At 35.3% G+C, this 18,948-nt stretch overlaps 2 protein-coding genes across 3 annotated transcripts; both read left to right on the forward strand.

The window, feature by feature from the left end:
- Nucleotides 1-894: 894 nt before the first annotated feature.
- On the forward strand, nucleotides 895-8,306 carry LOC120347636 (gelsolin, cytoplasmic-like). The gene is made up of 16 exons (XM_039417684.2): nucleotides 895-991; nucleotides 1,166-1,307; nucleotides 1,926-2,080; nucleotides 2,614-2,778; nucleotides 3,430-3,564; nucleotides 3,878-3,964; nucleotides 4,094-4,235; nucleotides 4,718-4,861; nucleotides 5,154-5,314; nucleotides 5,460-5,681; nucleotides 5,755-5,876; nucleotides 6,192-6,325; nucleotides 6,396-6,547; nucleotides 6,698-6,848; nucleotides 7,236-7,384; nucleotides 7,739-8,306. Exons 1-16 carry the CDS (start codon nucleotides 941-943, stop codon nucleotides 7,766-7,768), a joined length of 2,142 nt encoding a protein of 713 aa, XP_039273618.2. The 5' UTR covers nucleotides 895-940; the 3' UTR covers nucleotides 7,769-8,306.
- A 4,915-nt stretch (nucleotides 8,307-13,221) lies between these two features.
- Nucleotides 13,222-15,978, forward strand: LOC120347376 (uncharacterized). 2 transcript variants are annotated; one of them, XM_039417303.2, is made up of 2 exons: nucleotides 13,222-13,629; nucleotides 14,717-15,978. In XM_039417303.2, the coding sequence occupies exon 2, from the start codon at nucleotides 14,737-14,739 to the stop codon at nucleotides 15,385-15,387; it is 651 nt and encodes a 216-aa protein (XP_039273237.1). In that variant the 5' UTR covers nucleotides 13,222-13,629; nucleotides 14,717-14,736; the 3' UTR covers nucleotides 15,388-15,978. The 2 variants fall into 2 exon arrangements, with proteins under 2 accessions (XP_039273237.1, XP_077974241.1); XM_078118115.1 differs by lacking the exon at nucleotides 13,222-13,629 and adding an exon at nucleotides 13,660-13,962.
- Nucleotides 15,979-18,948: the final 2,970 nt, after the last annotated feature.

Here is an 18,948-nt window from a genome sequence, read left to right on the forward strand (position 1 = left end):
TGCCCTAGGCACCTATTACACTCGTAATTGCAGGTTGTCGTACGCAGGGAAAGCTGAGTTGAAAGCTAAATGCTCCTGCAAAATTACATACTTTATTATTGTTTAAAATTCTACAAATTATCAGGATATCATTTCGAATAAATATTTCTCTGGTGAACAGCTGAAATCGGTAGTCAGACATGGAATCCGAAGTTTATCATTGTCGTTGTTTACCGTGGTCTTCTCAAATTCTGATATAGTTTAACGCTGACTATACCGTTTTTAAATTTGAGGTTGTGGGTTTTAATTACAATAATTTTGCTCAAACCACAAATTTAGTCTTCAGGAAAATAAATTCGATGTGACCACAGTTTTTTCCACAGATCGAATTAATTTCCAACTGTAATAGATTAAAGTTTGCAAATAACTACCAACCAAAATAATCCGATTATTTTTTTAACATATGTTTCTAACTGATGACGGGTATGAATATTATCTTTCATTCCCGGTGAAATTCGTCCGACGTCTATCTGCCGCCGTGGTTTCGTTTTCAATTATTCATTCTCTTTTCAATGAATTATCGATGGGAACGCTATAAAGAGGAATGTTGCAAATTGTAAAATTCTAAATGGTTATTTATTGCTCTCTGCGTAAGAACTAGATTTTGTTTTGTGCTTCCGTGTGGAAATATGTTCCAGATTTCGCGAACGTGATTGATAAGTCATCGATTGTTTACCAATAATAAATGGCGAGCGACAAAAGGTTCTCTTCAGGAAAGTAGATATGTAGCCTCGCTCAGTCCCAGGAGATACATGCGCTAGGCTTGTGAAAAAGTACCTCTGCACCAAATTCCCAAGTCGATTTGAAAGTATTTCTTTTTTATAATGTGTCAAAACAATATTTCTATTCACACAGCTAAAGTAGATTTGTTCGTTCGTGTGTAAAAAGTAAACAATACAGAATGGGTACTAGTGAAGAAATTCAAAAAGCTGGAAAAGCTCCAGGTCTACAGGTTTGTTGCATTTAAGTAATTTTATAGGATGATTAAGTATCTGGGTTGATGTTTCACTAATTATATATTTTCAAATACTTTATAAGTAGTCGTTTATAATTAGATCATATTATATCCGATAAATTTCTGCAATCTAATTCTGCAATAGTTTATACAATAATTCTTCTCTTACAGATATGGAGAATCGAAAAATTTGAAATGGTTCCCGTGCCTGCTAAGGATTACGGTTACTTTTTCAAAGGAGACTCCTACATTGTCTTGAGTACCAAAGAGTTGAAATCGGGGAAGTTCGAATGGCATATTCATTATTGGCAAGGTATGTAGGGTTATGTTATTCAGTGATATAAGGCTTTGGCTATATGAGAGTGATATAAGGCTTTGGCTACAAGATTCCTACCGGTGGTAGCAGAAATATAAATAACATTCATTTCATCTGAACTATGTATGCGCTATCATATGTCCACATCAAAATGAAAGTGTATCAATCTTTGGCATTTTTCTGTCAACACAGACATTTGGCATTTATCGTTTCCTGAAGGGGATTTTGTAAAAATGACCGGTCATGGTTTTGTTAAATTAATATTTACTTTTTGCGAAGCTCTTGTGATTCATTTCTAAGATAGCTTTGGGTAAGACCGCGAGAACGCAGGCTCGGAAATTATTAAATTTTGGGACCTTCTGAAGTATGCGCACCAAGATGGCGCACAACCTGACCTCAGGTTGTGTACAAGGTTGGGGTTCAGGTTGTGCGACATCTTGGTGCGCATACTTCAGGAGTACCAAATTTTGTTTATCCGGCGATCTAAAACTCCAATCCAAAGAACAATAACAATATTACTACTCTACTTAATCTTATTTTGGTCGAGATTTTTTACTGAACTTCTGGTTCAAATCTTGATATAATAATTGCACATCCATCCTCATTGAATTTCAGGCGTCGATAGTACGCAAGACGAAACTGGTTCAGTCGCTATATTGGCTGTAAAGGTTGATGATCACCTTGGCGGAGGCCCTGTACAGCATAGAGAAGTGCAAGGTTACGAATCAGCAATGTTCTCTGGATATTTCCGTCCAGCTATTCATTACAGGGTAAGAATTGCTTCTTGTTGGACACGAAATGAACCTATCGATCGTTTTGTCATTTCGTATTGTTATTATTGTTCTTATCACATGAAAAAAATCACTTTTATTATCAATCACTGGACTAGTGATCACCATTTTCAGTGATTAGTGCATTTTGACAGATTACATATTTATGTGAGTCTTGCTGCACACTAACACGAATATATTGCGGTGACGTTCCGTCTGACCATACTTCGTTTTAGCCTTCATTTCCATATGTTTGAGCAACGCTCCTTTGTTTGTTGAAATCATTCTTGCATTCGTGACTCAAATGTGGCATTAGTAGCAGAACACACTACCCCACAAAGTCTATTTATCAATAAAGGATACAATACTTAGACACGTACATTGTTAGCTTCCCAAGCAATGAGCTGAGCTATGTTTCGACGCAACTTCTTTATGTCTTATGTGTCAGTTCATCTGATCTGTGAGTCATCTAAGTAATTTGTCTAATTTCAAATGCTACAAAGATTCTGTGAATTTTACTTATTTGTGTGCAGGAAGGTGGTGTTGAAACTGGTTTCACTCATGCTGAGACGAATAAGGTAGAGGACGTGAATATGCTGCTTAGAGTGAAAGGCAAGAGACCTGTCAGAACTGAGGAGGTCCCAATGAAGTGGAAGAGTCTCACCGAGGGCGATTCCTACATATTCGACCAGGGAGAGGTAATCGAATATTTCACTAACATTCCTGAATTGCCTGATGAGGTTATAACAAATTTATTATTCTGAAACGTGGTGAGAAGTACGCATAAGTGATTGGAAACATATACATTTCTTCTCAGAACATGGATCACACACACCGACATCCCTTCATGGTGTATATATGTCACAGCCAATTATTTAATAAATCACATCTTACTCTTTGTACTTATAACTTTGAAATTAAAGTGAATCTTTCTACATATTTTAATCAGAAATTTTTACCAATAATTCGCGCGATGAGGCATGTGTTATCATTGGTCCTTGTTCGGCTCTTGTTATTATCTTAGTTATAAAAGCCTGGTGGACGTTCGGTGCTCAACAATTTCCTGTTCGATTTCTTAAACACAGAAGTATTTTTGGACCAAGACATAATATTGCTAGGAAAGCTCAAAATTTTTGTCTGGCATTTGCTATAGATATATATAGCCTATAGCCAAATTTGATATTATTTTAGATTCTCAATTTCTCTTGATGGTTCAACACCCTAATAGATCTTGTTTTCCGACTTCTCTGAAATATCTGAGATTTGAATATGTCGTATACGATTAAATTAGAATGCGTTTATTCAAAAAAACATAACATAATATTTTGCAACTTTGTTTTGCAACGCAGGAAATCTACATTTGGTCTGGACCTGCCAGTAACCCATTCGAAAGAAACAAGGCAATTAACGTGGCAAATGCAATCAAAGATGAAAGACAAGGACGTGCAAATGTTTACAAGCTTGAAAGCAACGAAATTTCAAAAGTAATATATAACGTACATGTATTATTTTAGATGGCAAAATGAGACCAAACTAATACATGATACTTTTTTCATTAGAACCTCCTTTCAAATTTATATTATCGAATAGTAGCAGATACAACATACTCGATTGTGAGCCGTTTTGTCGCTCTTTATCCCAAGTCCAAATCATAGACTTTTTATATAATTAAATCTCCTTGACAATTTTGTAGATTTCAAATAGCAAGTTTGTTCGCATGTAGAGGAGGCCAATATAGTTTTTCTTAAACCTTACCCCTTATCATACGTTCCTTTTTAACTAACTGTTTTCGATTAGCTCAAGAAATTCTTTGATGAACCATATCCAGGCAGCATTGCTGCTAGTACTTCGGATGAAGAAGTGAACACCGATGACAGTGTGAAAGTAAGTTAAAATAAAGTTGAAACTAATTCGAAATAAACTCTTATTCTTTATTCATGCATTTGAAAGAGTTTTGAATGAACAGCTTTGAATAATCTTTTCACATGTAAATACCACTTCATTCAATTCTAGCTTTTCCAAATTTCCGACGACAGTGGAAAGATTGCAATCACTTTAGTTTCCGACCAACCCCCATTCTTGCAAAGTCAGTTGGATGGAGGAGACACTTACGTTGTAACCAATGCACGTACTAATCATGTGTATGTATGGAAAGGTAAGTTTTATCTAATGTTATTTCAAACACAGCCCGCATTGTATTTTATTGATTCAGTATTATCATGTGTTTCAATTTAATTTTTCAATTAGCTCGCTCTCATCCCTTTCTTTATATTGGTATGGTTCTTTTGCAATTTTATATGTTGGTGTTTATGTAAAATTGGATTTGGTCACCATCAAATAATATACTGTTGATTGTCTTGTGGTCTGGTGAAATTCATTGATAATTTGAATACAAAAATGCTTTTATCTGAATGGTGTTATTAAAAAAGCGCCAGATCGTCTATTGCAAATTTTTCTTCTTTCGTGAAATCCTGGCGTATATTGTTATATACAAACATTTCGTCATCTTTTTTGACAAGAAGATTTTTCACCAAGCTTTATAAGCCTTACAATGGCGTGCGTTAATGTATGTGTATCTGTAGCTTGAGCTTTGAAAATGATCTGATTTTCATAAGCTTCGTGTATTCGTCCATTCAGGCAAGGGTTCTTCTGCAAAAGAAAGAATGTCAGCTGGTACCCTTGGTAAAGATTTCTTGAAAAAAGTTGGAATGTCTGATAGAGCAGGTCTGACAACTATGGCCCAATATGGAGAAACTTCTGCTTTCAAGAATATGTTCAAGGGTAAGGTGATTTATTCTGTGCACGCACGTCCTGCTAATTTTATGGATTCTTATTAACTTGTACTTTTAATCTTAACCCCACTTGATCGCAATCTCAAGTCAATAAAGATCATTCTGTTTCAGATATGTGGTTTACGGTACCCAATTTTACTGGCCGCCAGGGTGCAGTACTAATAGTGTACTGTATAACAATATCAGGACTGATTTCTGAAAATATTCATAAAATATCCTGTTCGTTAAATGTATGTGATATACACATTGGATATAATAAATATATGACTTTTTCGATACAGACTGGAAGAATTCGAACGACCAGCAAGGTCTTGGTAAAACTTGGTCAATCAACAAGATTGCTAAAGTTGAGAAGGAGAATTTTGATGCGAGCACTCTGCACAATAATCCTGCAATAGCCGCTGAAACTCAGTTGGTTGATGACGGTAGTGGTCAATGCACGGTAAGGATTATGTAAAATCATTAATCAAAGTGAGAAATTTATATATACAATTGTTCTAATCAGAACTTAATAATTACCGATAGTCGGATCACAATTAAAACTCTCTAAAACATAATTTTTTTTACAAATGTCTATTTTACCCTAGATCTGGCGTGTAGAAGGATTCAGAAGAGCACTTGTAGATTCGAAAACTCATGGACAATTTTACGGAGGTGATTGCTACATCGTTAAGTACACTCCTCGCACTAGTAGAAATCATATTCTGTACTACTGGCGTGGAAACAAAGCAACCAGAGATGAAGTCACCGCACTTCCTCGTCTCACTATACAGACTCACGAAAAAGAATGCAACAATAATGCTACCCAGGTATTTTATTTTAAAACAAATAATTTCATAATTTGATTATGTTTCATTAACGTATTTGTTTCAATTTGACCAGGTGAGGGTAGTTCAAGGAAAAGAGCCAGATCATATGATGATGATGTTTGGTGGAAATCCACTCATCGTGCATGCTGGTGGCACCTCGAGAGCTGGCGGGCAGACTAAACCTGCTGACACGAGGTATTCTTATTTTATACTGTTCAATAAATATCTTTCAGCGTACAAATCAGAATATTTTTGAAATTATTGATAAAATCAGGGCATATGGTAGAAAAGTTGACGTCAACTTAATTATTTATCTCCAGAAACACGAACAGCAGAGATCGATCTTTCGTCTTAGGTAGTCACGTTTTTGTTTGTGATCATTGAAGACACCTTAACTTTGAACACTGCCCTAGACTAGTATTTACATAGACGTACGCAACTACTGTGATTGATAAATAGACCGGAAGTATGAAATTTCAGAAAATAGGTAAAAAAAATTGTATTTTACAGATTATTTCATATCAAGTCGTTCTATGGTGGATTTTGCCGTGCAGTAGAGGTTGCTGCTGAAGCTTCGTCACTTAACTCTAACGATGCTTTCTTGTTAATCACACCTGGTGCATCTTACGTTTGGGTTGGAAGCGGTAAGCTAATCAAGTTCAAAGCTGTTGTAATGTATGGCTATGATCCTTAAACCGAAATTAAAATTCTCAGGAGCTGTCGACAAAGAGGTGAAAGGATGCATGGACACCGCTCGTATATTGAAAGTTCCTACTCCCCAGAAATTTGAAGAAGGGTCGGAACCAGGAGACTTTTGGCAAAAACTTGGAGGCCAAGGCGAATATGCCAAAGATTGTAGAGAGGAGGTACAAATATATAGTGTACAACAACACATTATTGTTTTCAGAGCATGGAATATTAGTTTTTAAATATTATGAAGTCCTGTAAGTTGTTCAATAATGGAAGCCTCAGCTAACAAAGAAATTTATTAACTGTGAATATATTTGTAATTTCAGGATGACCGAAGAGAACCAGTTCTCTTCGAATGTTCCAACGCTACTGGAAACTTCAAAGTGGAAGTATGTGCAAGTCCCTGGATACAGGATGATCTTAATCCTGACAATGTTATGATGTTGGATGCGTGGACTATGGTGTACATTTGGATAGGTATGTTAAAAAGGGAAATTTAAAAATCAATTTAAAAAAAATTATAGTTAGGATTTGGCATTTATAATCTTATCAGATTGCAAATACTTCCAGCAACAGATTACACATTTCAAATCAAACTAATACAATAGCATGAGTATACCAAGTTTAAGAACTGCCAGAATGTGTCGGAATTGACATCCGTTGCAATATTGTATATTTTACACCATTACTATAATATTCTAACAATTCAAAACTGGAATCTTATAACAAATTGCATTTGGCTATTTTTGCGCCATACAAATTATATCTGATTATGCTATATATATCATATTTTACTCCCTCAAAACGGCGCGTCGATTCATAGGTTCTATTGAACTATTGCAAACTTTTATAATGTATTTTTAGGTGTGACTTCGAACGAGGAAGAACGAATTGGGGCTTTGAAATCGGTTACGCAATACCTAAAAACCGATCCGAGTGATCGTGATGAAACTACTCCGGTTGCACAAGTACAACAGGGCAATGAACCTTTGACATTTAAGGGATTTTTCCAGGTATTTCTATTGAAACTGATATTCTTCATGATATCTAGTTGTGATATTGTCAAACTAGTTGAGTTGAAAAAATGCTAATTATATAAGCTTTAAATTATCCCAAAAATGCTAATATAAAAACGTATTATTAGCCGTGTCCTATAATTACAATATCATAATTTTTTTGGAGACACTGATTTATAATAAGAAAAATTTAGTAGCTTCGAATATTTTGGGAAGGTTTGTAAAAATTGGAATTTTTTAAAAAATAAAAAAAAAAAGAATATTACTATTATCAGTCTTTATTGCATCAAACTATTATATCTGTAGATGTAGATGGGGGAAACACACATTAATTTTCCTACATTTTTTAAGGGTTGGGACGACGGAAAATGGTCAAACTAGATGGTGGACATCTCAAGTCATACAACATTTCATGATTGAAGCGACTATTTTGTACAAAGCAAACGCTTTTATGAAACACCCACGTATAATGATATCTTCAATACTACCGAATTTGTGACTATATTTTGGGCAATTTAGTTTTTAGTGTACAAGTTATTTTTAGTAAAGCTATGCAGTTTTACTAGCCATATAATGACTTATTAATTCTGTTGTGAAATACCACCTTCACCATTGTAAATTGTTTGTAATGGTCTATGCTAATATGCCATAACATAAACAGCATACCACATAATATTATAACACGTTAGATCGTATTTTGTAGTCTACTTTTGTCCATTTTTGATGATAGATAATGACGTTTTAGGTTTTCTTGTTAAGATTTGCGAATCCATACTGATTATACCTTCTGTCGTATTATTTTTCTTTTACCTTTATACCTATGTACCTATATACGTACATGCGTTGATGATATTTTTCCAATTCACTATAACTATCCTTTAAACTGGGTTTTGGCACCAAAAATATATTTCAAATTTGATTTTGTGGCGTTCTATTTTGTTCATATACATCATGGTATTTAGTGAAAACGCTTTGTAGGATACTAAACACTAGCGTGACGGATGTGCCCTTTTTGCCGTATGAAACAGGCAATAGCGTAAGTCAAGCATCAATGTTTGGTTCTCATAACTTCATGCTTGCAACTAGTAAAGATTTTCATATTTATCCGTGTTGGAGAGGAAAGTCGATAAGACGATAAAACCATATGGCAAACCACGGACTCTCTTCCGGTTACCGTCATAAATTTACATATTTATCCCGCCGGGAGAGGAAAGTCGATAATACTGTATAACCATATGATACTTGATGGTGAAGAAAGCCGTGACCGACCACCGGTTACGTGAACCACCCTACGGCGGCGAGGAGTTCAGCAATCCTCTCGCGCAAAACCATCCCTGCGTGGGATTCGAACATGCGAACCCACGCAGAGTAATCAGAGGTGCAGTGGCAAGCTTATTCCTAACGCTTAGCACGATGAGCGACACCGCCGCGTTGCTGAGTACTAAGAAAAATGAGCAAAACGTTGAGAACAATATCATATACAACCGGGTATATCATATTCATTTTCGTCCAAAACTTGGTAGGGGCAAGCGTTTTGAAGGCATCTTTTCAGCAATCACTCACCGAATCTAAGAATACTCTTTGAATGAAATCTGAGGGAAATTGGTCTTTCACACTGATTGAGTTTCTAGTTTTCTCAAATCAGTTATCTATGCTTGCACAAGCTTCGATACATAGAGATTTGCGTTTTTTTTTTATCAAATGCGTTATCAACATGTTCCCATTTCATCTCTGATCTCCTTTGTACATGGATTACGGGAGATGACCTCGGTTGGTCCATACAAATTTGTGATCAAATCGGTCTTGGAGAGACTTTGATAAACTGAGCCTCGAGAGTAATATCAAAAAAATAGGCCAGATTCTGAAACTACTGGTCACCTGACATTTTCTAAATGAACTACGCTGACCTTGTCGAGGCTCGCTTCATTGTACACGAAGTGGATCTATAGATCGTTTGGATTACGTTGTTGTTGTTAATATTATTACTTATCGATTAGTATGTTGGATAGGTATTTGTCTGTCTGTCTGTTTGTTCGTCTGTTAGATATCGCGATATCTCACGCAAACGAAGTTGAATCTGCCTCAAATGTTACATGTACATTCATCATATCTCGGACCAGAAGCATATCGATTTTGGATGAATTATGTGGTATAATTAGTGAGTTATTAATTAATTAGTGATGGGACACACGGTGTCACTATGGAGTGAGAGCGCTGTTTTGGGGGATCGCCTAACTTTCGATCGATAAGTCTTTGGTCTCCGACCGATATTCTCGTTTATTTGTTATTGTTGTGAAAAAACACTATTCTCTTTTTACCTACTGGACAAATTGCTTCAAACTTTCATTGGTTAGAGTTGTTGTCGCAAGAAAGGATTACTTTTATCAAAGCCGATAATAAGACCTAATCATAGGGCGAAGTCTTTATTGTTCTCATCATTTGTTTTTCTATTTCTCTTGAGAGCCCCAACATTTGAGGCCATTCAGGCAGATCCACTGATTTGTATAATAGTTCAACATTCTTGTTTTAGTCCAAAAATTTCATATTCCAGTATTCCATCAGAGACAGTTGTTATGTGAATCTATGATCCCATCGTCCAATTTCCGCACCCGACGGCGGTCAGATCAGAAATGCGCTTAAGCCTGCGTTCATTTATATTTTATTATATCTTGTCGCTGTATGTTTATATGACTATATGTATATATATATTTGTGACCAGTTTTCATGCCACGCAACTTTCGAAATATGCCACGGTATAGGACAGGGAAGACGAACCACTGACCCGCAGGTCACAAAGTGACCCACCGAATTTTTTCGGTGACACGCCAAATCAGTAATTTATGAAAAAACATACTAACATTGCAATGATAAAGATTGGTAATAAAACTGGCCCTAATTTTATCTACGAATAAGTCTACTACCACAATGTATCAACAGTGCCACATATGCAAACGAGGTGAAGTTGTACGTACCGTGGAAAAAAACACTATTGCGCAACTATCGGTGGTGAGTCGATGAAATTGAAGAATTAAAGGATAGAATTTGCAATAAAACGATTAATATTGGTATTATATGGTCCAAAATTTGAATTGAATGGCTTGCTGAAATTAAATAAAGTAAAAAATAAAATGTATCAAGATAGTTACAAAAATAAAAAATCTGAAAAGTTCAAGAAATACAAAACCTATAGAAAATGTCTTGAAAGCTCACTCTCGACTGCAAAAAAAAACTACTTCAAAGAAAAATTGAAAGAATGTCAAAAAGCATTGCAAAAACTTTGGAGCAAATTCGTAATATTATAAACAAAAACTCATATCTTGCCATCTTTCATCGAAATTAAAAATGAAAAACATTTTAATAGCAATATAATTTGTGATGTTATGAATAAACACTTCTCAGGTATCAGTTGTAAGCTTGCTTCATTGCAAAACTCTTTCTTTCTTTAGGAAACTATACCTTGCGAAGTGGAAAGTCTAATTAATAAATTACATGCCAACAAGGCAGTAGGGCCGGATAGTATTCCGATCAGGCATATGAAGATTGCAAAATCAATTTTAGCTCCAACACTTACAAAAATTATCAACCAATGTTTTAGGAAGGTCATTATCCGGAAATATTAAAATTAGCAAAAAGTAGTACCGATTCACCAAAAATGAACAAAATCTGACCCTAATAATTATTGACCTATTTCTCTCCGTTCTCAGTTTGCCAAAATTTATGAAAAAATTTTGTGTAATCGCCTTGTAGTCTACTATGACAAAACAAATGAATGAATCCCAATTTGGTTTCCGAAATGACTACTCGACCGAATTCGCAGTGATAAAATTGAAACGAAAAATATTTGAAAACTTGTCAAATGGCAAAGTTACCTGTGCTGTATTTTTAGACTTGGCTAAAGCTTTTGACAATGTGAACCATAAAATTTTACTTTGTAAAATTTCTCATTATGGAACCCGAGGTTTACCCCTCAAATTATTACACTCCTATCTAAGTGAGAGACAATAGTACATTAAATACATCGATGGTATCTCTTCGCTCGAATATATATCATGTGGTGTCCCACAGGGGAGTACTCTTGGACCGCTTCTATTTTTGGACACGTTTAGTGGACATAACGATCGTTTCAATATTATATTGTTATTATTTGTCTCCATCATTTTTAAAAAATCGCTTTTTTCTTCGAATACTGGACCAATTGCTTTGAAATTTTCAGTGAGTAAAGATTGATTTTTTTGCCAGAAGGCTATTACTTTTATTTATTTCTAAATTTCGCATGAAATCTGATATTTCGTCTAAAATTTTGCTGTATTATTTTATCCATGGGAACACTGGATGTCCGGTTTGATTCTGTAAATTATTTTTACGCAAAACTCGGAATTTTTTGTGGTTACCGGTGGCGTCAAAGGTAAATACTGCTTCGCTCTGGTTAACGTGTCCATATATTTGAGCACAGCTCTCTTGCTAATATATATCAATGATTTACCAGCAGCAATTAGCTTGGACTCGACTCTTTTTGCAGACGATACCGCGCCCATTGAAAATGTATTAAGTATTTGGGTATAATCCTAGATGAGAACTTGTGATGGAAACCTCATATTGATCACTGATGTAAAAAGTTTCACAATCACCCGAAATATTGTATGAATTACGTAGAATCCTCGGTATCGATGCATTAAAAATTGTATATTATGGTCTTATATACTCTCATCTGAAATATGACATTATCAGTTGGGAAGAAACTATAAAACTACGCTAAAACCACTAGAAATTCTGCATAACAAGGCAATTCGCTTCACGCTATTTGCATTTTTCAACTTTTACAACTTTTTTACTAAAATTTCAACCATCCATATCCATGCCACAAGGAATGTTACAAAACGGACTTACTTCATGCCTCGATGCTCATTTTCATTAACATAAAAATCGCTCTAAACAGAAGGCATTCTAATTTGGGAAAAAAAACGCCTAATATTAAAGAAAACTCACTCGCAACATTCAGTGAGCGTTTAAAAATTCATCTACTTGCTAGATATGGATAGATGAAAAAATACTAGGTTTATTTCCTTACGTATTCAAGTTATATTATTATTGTATTGTTGCTACGTCTATGCTCTATCATTTTTGCCTTAATCTTAATTAAATTCAATAACAATTTCGTTCGTATAATAATAAATTTTGCCACTAGTGCCCAATCAGAAAAACAGCCTTTTTACATTCAAAATATAAAAATAATTGATCTGACTTTGACCCCCGGAAAATTCGTTTTATGCTATACCATTGCAAAATTTTTGGTGCTTATTTTAAGAGTTGTTTCGCGATTTGGCGCGAAACTGGAGTATATTTTCAAATCATCATTTTGAACAATATTGGTAGTATACGGTCCAAAAATGTATCAAGATAGTTACAAAAATAAAAAATCTGAAAGAAAAAAATTATAACAGCAATATCATTTGTGATGTTAGAATTAAACACTTCTCAGATATCGTCTGCAAGCTTGCATCTAAAATTGGGCCATCTCCAAAGAGATTGAAAGCATTCAACAACAGCATTCAATATGCCATTCCAATCTATTTAACTATATTATATGTCGTATATTTCAATTTAGTCGAAATAGTTTGTGCGGCCTCGACAATAAACCTAATTGCAAATTGTGTTGTAATTGTTTTCATCCTTTCATTTCGATAGTGACCGAAGTTTTTTCATTTCTTGCAGTTTAAAGTGTATAAAATTTTAATATCCATTTGGCCCGCCTCTAAAAAGGTTGCACGCCCCTGATTTAATGTATACCTGAATTTCCGAAACACAACCGAAAACTAACAAATAGAATTCAAAAACACGAAAACGAGGTATTGTTTACAACCACGCCTGAAAATCTACCCGAATGACAAAAGTGTCGGAGCGGATGCGAAAGGGCCCATTTTTATGTAACTTTTTGCATGTTGCTGATTAGCCAATGTTACGAAGTAAACAGGGAATTCGATGCTCGGGAAAACATCCTATGGATGTCCGTATCTGTGCGAAATCGAAACATCTCAATGGACCCATCACGGGATAGATGAAATTTCTGTTCCCGTTTCGAAATGTTACATTGCGTGAAATTATAAACAGCGACTACATATGGTCTGTCTAAAAATTTCAATGTAGTGGCGCAATCATTCAGCGATACCGGTATAAGATTGCACCATGGACTCTAGCGAAATTATGTTTATTATGGTTTGATGGTTGCTGGTCTTACAAAACAGGTATGTAGGCGTATGTTAATAGTTTCTGATGAAGGCTTTATTTGTTTTATCCAATTTTCTTTATTCGGAATATGGGAATACAATGTATTGGGGTACTACCTACCAGTACCGTACCGGTACAGGTACATCTCAGCATTGTCTGATTGTGGTACCATACCGTAGGTCTGTAGGTTCACAGGTCCGTGCATGACAAAATAATCGAAAGATACATGACCCTATATCTGTATACTGTATGGACAGCCAGACAACTTTGACAGTCTGATGCAGATGTTAGAAATCAACAAGTGTCTGATTGCTCTGCTCTCTATGCAATAGGCATTGCAACCTAATAACGTAAATACTGTAATATAGTAATAGGAGGTGACCAGAAAACATCTCAGCACAATTCGATACTGTAATAGGAGTTTTTGCCATTTAGCAGATCAACCACTGTTGTACACTAAATCAATGTTTCTTACACTGAATATCTACAGATCTATGCTTCATTGTTGTGTGAAATTCTTGATCTTACTTTGATAGTTCAACAATTTTGGATCATTTGAACATGCCTTGTCAATCATTTATTCATAAGTTAGCCAGTTTTGGTTCCCTTGGTTTCCCTTCCCCAGTAAAAATATGTGTTGAATTTTTTTTTTAAATTTTGTTTGTTATTTTTTACTGGATGGAAAAAATAAACTTGATTTTGACTATAATCCTGTTACTGCACTTTCATGTCAACTTGAATAATTTCAACTTAGCCAAAGTGTGATGATAAATAGCCAGGCTATTTATTAAACCTGTGCCATTCTTATAAAAGCATAATTCAATCTAAAAATGTACTTACTACTGGACAAAGATTCAAATTTTTGTCCTCTCATATTTTTCATGTACATGTTACACTCTCAGCGGATGTGTTTTACTTTGGTTGATCTCGAATATTGATAATATGAGATGATTATCCCCATATGTTCAATATGTAGAGGTTCCTTTGTGCCAGAATTAAGATTGACAGTTTACAATTCTGTTTGTAAATGATTATGAGCAAAATTGCTGTTAATTCAAGGACAAAATGTAGTATTCTCCATTGACGTACCAACATGTTTTTCAGGAATTCTCTCAAGAAATCAAATGGCATCGTGTGTTCAAAGTGCACATGAAAGTTCAGATTTGTACGACCAACGGGTTGAATTTAGATTTTTTTCAAAATCTAAAGATGTTGCCCCAGGTAAAGGAAAAGGAGAAACCATCGATCCAAAATGTGTATACGATTTCAAAGAACTCGGCCAAATAAGAGATTGGAGAAAGAAGCTTTCTAACTTCTGGATATCTGAATTTGAAATAGATGGTTTGAAATGGGCAAGTGTAGAACATTTTTACCAGGCAAACAAGTATAAGAACAACTGCCCTGTTTTCTATAAGATGTTTTCTTTATCATACAAGCCACAAGCAGATGATCCAAAGTGGATAAAAGAACTTCCGGAAGATTTATCAACAAATCCTGCAGCTGCAAAATCCTTAGGTGGGAAAACTGGTAGATATCAAAAGATAGCATACCGACCCAAAAATCTTCTTCTAGATGCTGGATTTTTTGACAATGGTACCTCGGAAAAGATGATGGAAATGGGTCAAACTGCAAAGTATGAGCAAAATGCAGAACTTCGAGAAGTGTTACTCGCAACAAAATATGCGAAACTTGTTCATATATCAAGGGGCATTCCGCCTACGACTTTCCACGACACCATGAGAATTCGCAAAAATCTACAGCAACATTGCATATGAATTTGCAATGAATTTGAATTTTTCTTTAGTCAATGAATCGATTGATTTAATGGAATGTCCAATATATTTATGTAATGTAATTGATGCTGAAGTTATCATTATGTTCTCTGTAAAGTCCAATTTATCTGCAAATGTAGCAAGTTGTATTTACTTTGAGGTGCATCAATTCAAATTAGTTAAAATTATTTTAAAATAGGTGAACTCTTCAGTGACATGATTGTCCGAATCAATAGCTTTGAACGTATTTAGCATAAGGTTTTTACTACCTGAAACAGTATTCTGAAAGTCATTGTTTTCAAAATTATAGACTGATCATGATTTAATATTTTAGTTTGGCATTTTTCTACTCTTTCTTCATTCTTTGAATATCAATTCAATTAAAATCGAAGTGGTAAATCTGTTCAGGTGATATTAATATCCTTGTGTATTGCAGATTTTTTCTATTTTAGCTGTGTCAATATATCGTCAATATAGTACTAATGATCAATTTATTACCAGTTTCATTTTTATAGTTTTCTTACACTTATAGTACACACAAAGTACCTATTTACTCTTATCAATGTATATGTGCAATAAATATATAAAATGCTATATTTTGTGTTTGTATGCGAAAACAATGTACTAGTTATGGATGGCAGGCGTTTAATTACCACCCTGACCGATTTCACATTGAAATGCTGCGTGAAGTCGCATTTCGACGATGATAAATATTTTTCAAGTCCAAGCTCGGCGGCGTGGTTCATCGGGAAAAGCGTTGGGAATACGCACGCCTCTGATTATCCTGCGTAGGAGATAATTATGTGCGAGAAGATTGCTGGACTCCTCGCCGCCGTGTGGTGGTGGCTCACGTAGCCGCTAGTCGGTTACGACTTCCTCCACCACGAAGTCCATGCATCTGAAACAAATAACTGACTAACTAATCCCAAACCTAGGGTTACCATATTTTTGTGACCTCAAAGCGGTAGTAATAGTCAGGACGCGGCAGTGTTTTTCCAGATAAGAACATATCATTGAATTAGACCAGTAATTCTCAATTTTCCATCCGTGGCCCCCATCCGAAGACTTTCACTACTCTCGTGTGGTGTTCTGCTATTCTATAAAAATACATAGTTTTGATTTTAACACGTTTTCATCTGTTATTTTATGTGCCTCATTCAATATTAAAAAGATAACAAATGGCAGCGAAAGAATGAGTGAATTTAATAATGGAATTAAATAAATCACAGTCAAACAGTCGGGACGCGGCTGTGTTTTTCTGGACACGAACATATCATTGAAATAGATCAGTGGTTCTCGGACTTTCATGATCCGCGGCCCTTTTTCAAGCCTCTCATTATTAACTTGTGGTGTCCTGCTATTCTAGGAAAATATCCAATTTTGATATCAACGCGTTTTCATTTGTTCTCTTATGTACCTCATTCAATAATAAAAAAGCTAACAAATGACGGCGGAAGTGCATTACAATCATGTATATAATTAAACACTGGTGTTTCGAAATGAAAACTAAATTTTGTCTTCGAAACGAAACACAAGTTTGTCACAAACAGTAAAACATGGCACGATTATTACGCATCGAAATTAATGTATAATAGCCCATATTTTTTTCGAGGATTAATGCACAATTTTTGCTGTTTTCTATAATTGTAACTGTCGCTACCTAAACATTTATGAAATTTTCAAAATGTTATGTTGTCTTTCCTAATGTTTTTCTTGATATTCAACTTCTTCTTTTTGTTACTGTTTTATTTTTTCCTTGTTCAAAACAGCATTGAAACTTTTCCTTCCAATGGAAATTTTTTCTAAAGTAAAACTTATTGGCTCCCTCATGTGAATTTAGAATTTGTTAAGTCTTTTTTCTAAATGTTGTTTAAAATTTTTAATTTATTCGTGTTGATGATATGATAAATTCCTTGTTCAGAAATTCTGTACTGTAATTTGTATATGATTTCGCCTCAACGAATAGGATCCGGATCCAGCACTAGCCCAGGGGTGGCCCACCTGCTTTCGATCGCGATCGACTTAAATCTTCAAGATAACTCGCGATCGGTAATGATAATGAAGGCATGCACAAAAACGAATGCGTACTGAATATACGGATAACTGAACACACGCATGGTTCCGTAGGCGCACTTTTATGTTCTATTCAATTTGTCAATTTGATTATGTAATTGTACCTGGAGTAAATTTTCATCATTTGTTAAGATTTATTCGAACCACACAACTCAGATCTAGAGCCTCCTTCATTTTTAGTCGTTAAGTGTTTAAAATTCCTTAAAAAAACCTTGCCAAGTATCCATATTATCTAACAGCAAAAAATAAATATTCTCAAACCATTAATGTTACATGACTGCTCAAACTTCAGTAATTTACAATTTCCTCCAAGTCCGATTCTTCGCTTTCTCGGCATCAGAGAAAAATTAGTCATTGTGATGCCACTGCTACCATTGCGAATACTATTGGAGTGAGACAATAACATCTTTGCATACTATAACAACAACTTTCGCATACTGCCGAAGTTATTGTAGGATCGTTTCTCCTTGTTCGGTTACAGCTTCCTCTACCATCAAGTCCATGCTTCCGAAAACAATTGACTAGCTAAATACCCGACATGAACTGGTAACCAGGCAGAGGTCGTGGTTCGCCATACGATTAATCTGTCTTACCGGTTTTCCTCTCCCCGTGATAAATATGTGAATCCTATCTTGTATTCGACACGTTCATTGCTAAACCTTGAAAGCTGCGAATCTTTCATTTGTTACGTAATATTATGCTCTATCGGACTTGCGCGGACTCAAATACTGTATGTGTATATCGTATTCTGCGCAAGTGCTGTACTGTATTCGCCATGTTTCAATAAAACACACAACGGGTCCATGCATGAAACTGCTTTGAAGCATTTTTGGAGATATGTTATTAAATTCACTCAACATCAGACGCGATCGACTCCTCGAGACGTGGCGATCGGCGTGTTGGCCACCACTGCGAATAGCACAAAGGCATTGAGGAAGGATTGGGAGTTATTCTCTCGTAACCTCTACTGATAGTTAAATCACCATAAGCTTGTTTCGAAATGTATTGGATATCATTAGAGAGAATCCCACTTCGCGACAATAGGTTGAAGGAAATTGAGTCAGAAAATGTCAACCAATGCCTTCTTGAAAATAATGCGATATACATGTCGTTCTTCAGTTCCAGGAAAGTACTGTTTGATAGCAGTTTATTTTGCATTTTAATGGTTGGAAGTATCACGCGCGAATACACAATCCACATTTGTATCGGATTTCAAAAGCATTTTCATGTGCCATAGCATACATAGCCTACTTGTGTTGCCTCTTATACGGCGAAGCATTGTAATTTGTAACACCTCCAGTCTCTAGACCAGGGGTGGGCAAGGTTTTTGAACCAGGGTCAAAAATTTTGCCCACTCAGACTGGCGGGCCATGTAAGTGTGACGTAAATAGTTACATTTTATGAACAATATATACAGTGTTACTAAGCAAAGGTAGAAAACCATAAGTCTCGTGCCAAAACTATATTTGACCGCAATCTCAACAAATTCCT

The sequence above is a fragment of the Styela clava genome, chromosome 11 (assembly GCF_964204865.1).
Source record: "Styela clava chromosome 11, kaStyClav1.hap1.2, whole genome shotgun sequence".
In the NCBI taxonomy this organism is placed as follows: domain Eukaryota; kingdom Metazoa; phylum Chordata; class Ascidiacea; order Stolidobranchia; family Styelidae; genus Styela; species Styela clava.

Coding starts and splice junctions, on each gene's coding strand:
- LOC120347636 (XM_039417684.2), top strand. CDS start 941: ATGGGTACTAGTGAAGAAATTCAAAAAGCTGGAAAAGCTCCAGGTCTA. Junction 992..1,165: donor GAAAAGCTCCAGGTCTACAG/GTTTGTTGCATT, acceptor CTTCTCTTACAG/ATATGGAGAATCGAAAAATT. Junction 2,779..3,429: donor ACATATTCGACCAGGGAGAG/GTAATCGAATAT, acceptor TTTGCAACGCAG/GAAATCTACATTTGGTCTGG.
- LOC120347376 (XM_039417303.2), top strand. CDS start 14,737: ATGGCATCGTGTGTTCAAAGTGCACATGAAAGTTCAGATTTGTACGAC.